At 59.0% G+C, this 5,847-nt stretch overlaps 1 protein-coding gene across 1 annotated transcript; it reads right to left on the bottom strand.

Annotated features, from left to right (window-relative positions):
- Positions 1-1,409: 1,409 nt before the first annotated feature.
- Positions 1,410-5,546, bottom strand: LOC122391275. The gene is made up of 3 exons (XM_043385063.1): positions 5,120-5,546; positions 2,217-4,718; positions 1,410-1,549 (listed from the first exon to the last, which is right to left on the bottom strand). The coding sequence occupies exons 1-3, from the start codon at positions 5,544-5,546 to the stop codon at positions 1,410-1,412; spliced, it is 3,069 nt and encodes a 1,022-aa protein (XP_043240998.1).
- Between the last annotated feature and the right edge of the window lie 301 nt (positions 5,547-5,847).

Genomic DNA, 5,847 nt, shown 5'->3' with positions numbered 1-5,847 from the left:
ATTAAGAGGGATAAGTTTCACGAGTTAACTTTATAATGGAAGATCCAGATTATAAAGTCAGTGAGCGATCGCGGTGCTCTCGGAATTAGGTACGTAACACAAAGCGGATTCATGTCGGAGTTCTTACGCTATGTGTAGCAGAGCAGCCGTCAGACATACAGTACTCGGAACCATGTAGGTATGAAGCATTAAGCAATTGTGACAAGTGCTGTCGAATCTCTGAAGCATAAATCTATTGGTTAAAGTCAGCATCAAGTACTATTTTGATAGCACTTTAGAGGCACATCTGATACCATATGCTCAGCCTGCATTTCAGTGTAGCGTATCGGTATGCTTTCGTTGCCCTCTACGCACCAAATATGCACGCACACACCTCTCGCCACGTCAGTGGACAGGACCGTGACTGGCCGGTGTCTAGGGGTGTGCCGGAAGGAACCCGTGTTTTCTCACCTCAACGACCTGACAGACCACACTGCACGGCCAGGACCGGTGCCGTCGGCGCTGCGGTGGCGGAACCAGCCGCCGCGACGCCCGAGGTCATCGAGCAATTACTTAGTCACCCTGCGCGGCCGTGTCATAGAGCGGGTGGCCGCACTGGCCTCCCGTCCCCTCCCCAGCAGCCCCCCAGCAGCTGCTCCTGGGAGCGGGGCACTGACGTCACGCCACGATTATCGACTCCCATTTTCCGGCTGTCAGCTGCAGTTACATACTTCAGCGATCACCACCGCCGATATACATACATTGTACATAGCAGCTGATTTGGTTTTGAAAACAAGCTTATATGATATAGCTACGCTGAACTGTTTTGGCTTAAGCTATCATTTAGCCCTCGCCCTGGCAGGGCATTTTTCATAACACGGCCTGGCAGGGGGGGTCGATGCGACCCCCCCCCCTCGCGATTGGCTCCTATGGCACCTAGAAACACCAAATTTGGTAGGTAGGTGGGCCCCCTGGAGTTCTCGCCCCTGTGCAAATTTGGTTGCTCTAGGTCAATATTTAGGGGGGTTTTGGGGGGTAAAAATGTAAAAATTTCGCTAAAAACAGGTCAAAAGTTTTTCGCTCATAACTTTTGATCTAATTAAGATAGAGCAAAAAGAAAAGCACTAGTGAACTCAGCACGTCAAGGTGCGTCGAATGATATACTTTTTAGCTTGCTTAAGTGTACTTAAAGTTTTTCTTAAGTTTTAAGTAAACTTAAATTAATAAATTAAGTTCAAATTAACCAAATTGCATCATATTGCATATCATTCGATTCGGCTGATCACCAGGAACACAATGATACCATTTTTTAAGCTCTAGCGTCATTATGTGCCAAGTTATTGGCAAAAACGTCATTTGACCTCAGTTGACCTCATTTGACCTGACCCATGGATAAGTTGTAGTAAACAAATGCGCAGAAATGTCTATTCTCAAGCGGGGACCGAGCCGCCACACGCCTCCCACTCCGGCCGACTGGCCCCCGGCTCGCCGGCGCCGTGCGCCCCGGCCAGCGGCCCTGAACTCGAGCCGTCGGTCAGCTCTAGTTGCCGGCGCCGGCCGACAGCCACAGCTGTGGGCCACGGCCTGTGCCAGTTCTATCAGACACATGCATAACATATAGCATACAATACTAACTACAGCCCCTCCTGATCCTCAAGGATCACTAACGCTAGTATCTGCATGGGGCGTACCCAGTTCTTCATACTGAAGGCGATCAGGTGGCCGCCGCGAGCGGTCACTGCGTCGGACCTCACTCTCACTCACCGTCTCTCCTTCTACCCCCACATCAGGTGATGAACCCTCTCCCCCATCGGCTAACAGTGGCAAATTGACATATTCCACCACGTCATCGGGCGGCGAGCCAGGCGAAGTTGCCTCAGACACATCAGGACAGGTACGCAAAACATCACCACATGACCGGAGGTCCCTGACATGCCACGGTACCCCGTCGACTTCCACCACCTGTGGTGATACCGTGGCGGTGACAGCACCGCGTCCAGACTGTTCCGTGCACCGTGACCCGGGCTTCCTGACCCACACGGCGTCCCCAACTCGGTACGACGCGGGCTCGCGTGATAGATCGTCTCGGTCCTCCTCACCGGTTCCACCGGGTGGGCGCACTCGGTCACGCACGGGGTACGCATACACTGCGCTCGCAGGTGATGATGACGCCGATACACCATCGCGAGGCGTCACATTATATAAATGAACGGCCTCAGACACGGAGCACTGTTTACGAGCAGCGATGACCTTCACCGAACGGTGGTTTCGCTCCACGATAGAGTTTCCACTCGGTCGGTGAACGGCCCTGAATCGGAGCTGTACGCCCCATCCTGCCGCGAACACAGAGAACTCTCTGCTGCGGAACGCGGTGTCATTGTCTGCCAGAAGTTCGACTGGGGCACCGCGCTCACAAAATATCTCCTCCAGCTGCTCCGTCACACTGGCCGAGTCCGTTCGGCGCAGTGGGCGCCACACACAAAACCGCGACGGACCGCAGTCAATGATTGACAAGTACGACCGGTTTCGGTAGTGCGTAATGTCTATGGCGAGTCTGGTCCAGGTTTCCTTCACCCCCAGTTCCCCGCCACGCCACTTGACGGGTGCCGGGTCCACTGACCGACACACGTCACAGTCTGACACCACCTTTTGCACCTGGCTCCGCGTGATACTCGGCGATATGTCACGACGGGCAAAGTACAGAGTTCGCCGAATACCGGGGTGTCCAGCTTTGGCATGAACCTCGCTGATGGCCGACGACTCGCGCGTGCCGACAGTGTCCTCCACAACACCCGCATCAGCCCCGTGAGCGTCATCTTCTCCCGCATCAGTCACTGGCCCGACCACCGCAGCGGCGACTGCGGGCTCGCCTACACTCGGGTCGTCTCCGCGTACCCACTCGACCGGCACCCGCGTCAGGCAGTCCGCTCTGTTGTGGGCGGTCGGCACCAGGGTCACTGACAGGTCGATGCCGAACTCGTCCACCAGCTGCTTCACCATGTCGATGCGCCGCCTGATGATCATCTCACCGTGGGCCTTGGTCTTCAGACGGGAGCGCCCGCTCAGAGCGTCGCTTATCCATCTGTGCACGGTAGCAGAGTCAGTCCGGAGGTCCAGTCGACGCATTTCCCAGGCGATGGCGAGATTGATGCCCCGCACGGCGGCGTCCAGCTCCGCCATGTTGATGTGTGCTGTCTCGTCACGTCGGAGCCAGCAGCCGTCCTCGATTGGGTCTCCAGTCGGCGTCTCCAGCACCACTCCGGCCGCTATCGAGCTGGCATCCGTCCACACCACCGCGTGATCGCCTTCAACATGCCACCGTCCGTGAGCCGGGTCGTCGCGGGCCAGCCTACTGGCCACATAGTCAACCTGCTGACGCAGGGTGGCATCGTCTGTTGGCTGGTCCCAACTGTTCGTCACCGCGTTAGCCCGCCGCTTTAACCAGGCGGCGGCGGGCCGAAGCCAGCCGCACACGGGCAGGTGTGCCACCAGGCGACCACACCAGGCGAAGACGCTCCGCCGCGTCAGCGTGACAGGTGGTGGCCCTACGACGTTGTCACGCGCCCAGCGCAGCACTCCACCCACCGCCCGCACGTGCAAACCAAGCAGGCGTGCACCGGCAGCCGCTCGCTCCGGCGGCTTGCACTCTAGCCCGTACTGAGCGAAGTGGGCCACCACACGTTCAGCGCTGACGATGTCCTCATTCACACACAAGTCGTCCATGTACGGCAGCACCGCACTCTCCATCGCCGGGTCCTGCTGTAGCACGGCGCGCACTACAGCCTTCATGATAAGTGGGGCCACATTCAAACCAAATCCGACCCTAGAGAGTGCATACCGCTGACCGTTCACCATCACAGTCTGGAACGGCCACAGGCTCTGCTCCGTCCTCAGCTGAAGATATGCTCTCTTCAGGTCGACGATAGCGACATTGGTGCCGTGCCGCCGCCATTTCCTGAGGGTGGCGGCACACACGTCCGCATCGGCGGTGTGGGGCACCACATGACTGTTGAGCTCTCGATAATCCAAGACGGGTCGCACTTTGGTCTTGTTTTTCTGCTGAACAGCCATGAGCGGGATCAGTCCTCGCGGTGGTCCGTACAAATCCTCATCATACGGCACCAACCATTCGTTTTCAATCCAGGACTGAAGTTCAGCGTCGAACTCTTCCTTAGCGTCCTCCGGTACGGAATACTCCGCTACGCCGTTGCCGAGGCACTCTGGTGCCGCACCGTCACGCCATTTCCAGGCTACAGTCCACGCTCGAGCCACAGGATCGAACTGAGCCCCGAAATCCGACGCCTCCACAGTCAGCTGGTCACACAGCCGACTCACCGCACCACAAAACCTCACCTCTCGCTGCGACCCAATCAGCACACCACCTAGTGCTGATATTCCACTGACACCAATCACCATCTCCGCGCCAAGCGGCTTCTCTCTCATCACCAGTACGTCGACCACCGCGGCCTGACCCGAGGCCGTTTCCACAGCCACCTTTCCAACTCCGTCACAGTAGAAAGGATCCCCACTCATCGATGTTACCCGGACTCGCTCCTTCCGCCAGTCGCTGCAGTACGGTGCGAACACCAGGTTCTCCGTACAGCCGCTGTCCACTATCGCCCTGCATTCCCTGCCTGCCACTCGCAGCTGCGCCATCGGCAGAACCTCTGCTACTGCCGCCCTGGAGAGGACGCCGGCGCTGATGCGGCCTCTCCCGCGCTGTTTCCCGGCTGCTGACGCTGAGGGCAGCCAACGGAGATGTGGCCGATCGCTCGGCAGATCCAGCATCGGCGTGGTCCACGCACCGCCGTTGACGGCTGCACGTCAGCCGACCGATCTTCACGCCGCCCCGGCCCAGGCGCCACCGGCCGCCGGCTCCTTTCCTCTGCCGCCCAGCTCCACCCCTCTGTCCGAGGGGCTCGCGCCGCCGCTGCCAGCGGACCAGCCGCCGCCGCCGCCGCCACCTGAGCTGCTGCCACCGGAGCCGCCGCCGGCCGTTGGTCGCTCAGCACTGAGCGGGCCCGAGCGAGTACATCCTCCAGGCTGAGGCCCTCAGCCCTGGATCCAGCGCGGATAGCTTGTCTGGTGCTGTCGGGTAGTCCAGAGACAAATGCGCAGATGAGCGCCTTGTCTGGCACACCCCCGAAAAGCACCGCTAGCCGCCGTAGATCAGAGAGGAACACATCCGGTGATTCGCCGGTCCGCAGGCGTCGGCAGCAGAAGGCGTCATACGCAGCGAAGCTGTCCATGGCGAACGCCGCATACAGCGTCTCTTGCACTTCCACCAGCGAGCCGCGGCTGGCTGCCGGCATCTGTGACCATACGGTGAATGCCCCGCCTGCCAGCCGCAGCGGTACCACAGACATGAGCGAGACACCACGCAGTTCACAGAGGAGCCTCGCACGCTCCCACCACTCCACCACGTCAGTCGTGCCGTCATATTCAGGCACCAATCGAGTGTCAAACGGTTGGTTCGGTAGCCCTGCGCTGCTGGTCACTGGCACAGACACCGTCCCTGGTCCATTGTCCGGGCCGCTCCTCTCCGCGTTATCACCCGTCACTGACATGGTCACGCGTCTTAAAGGTCAAAGCCGAAATAGCTTGTAGTAAACAAATGCGCAGAAATGTCTATTCCCAAGCGGGGACCGAGCCGCCACACGCCTCCTACTCCGGCCGACTGGCCCCCGGCTCGCCGGCGCCGTGCGCCCCGGCCAGCGGCCCTGAACTCGAGCCGTCGGTCAGCTCTAGTTGCCGGCGCCGGCCGACAGCCACAGCTGTGGGCCACGGCCTGTGCCAGTTCTATCAGACACATGCATAACATATAGCATACAATACTAACTACATAAGTACACCAAACAAAGAAGCACC

Source organism: Amphibalanus amphitrite, unplaced genomic scaffold, assembly GCF_019059575.1.
Source record: "Amphibalanus amphitrite isolate SeventyFive unplaced genomic scaffold, NRLGWU_Aamphi_draft 000428F_arrow, whole genome shotgun sequence".
NCBI classification, from domain to species: domain Eukaryota; kingdom Metazoa; phylum Arthropoda; class Thecostraca; order Balanomorpha; family Balanidae; genus Amphibalanus; species Amphibalanus amphitrite.
The sequence above is the reverse complement of the archived record's forward strand: the minus strand, read 5'-3'. Positions and strand labels throughout refer to the sequence as shown.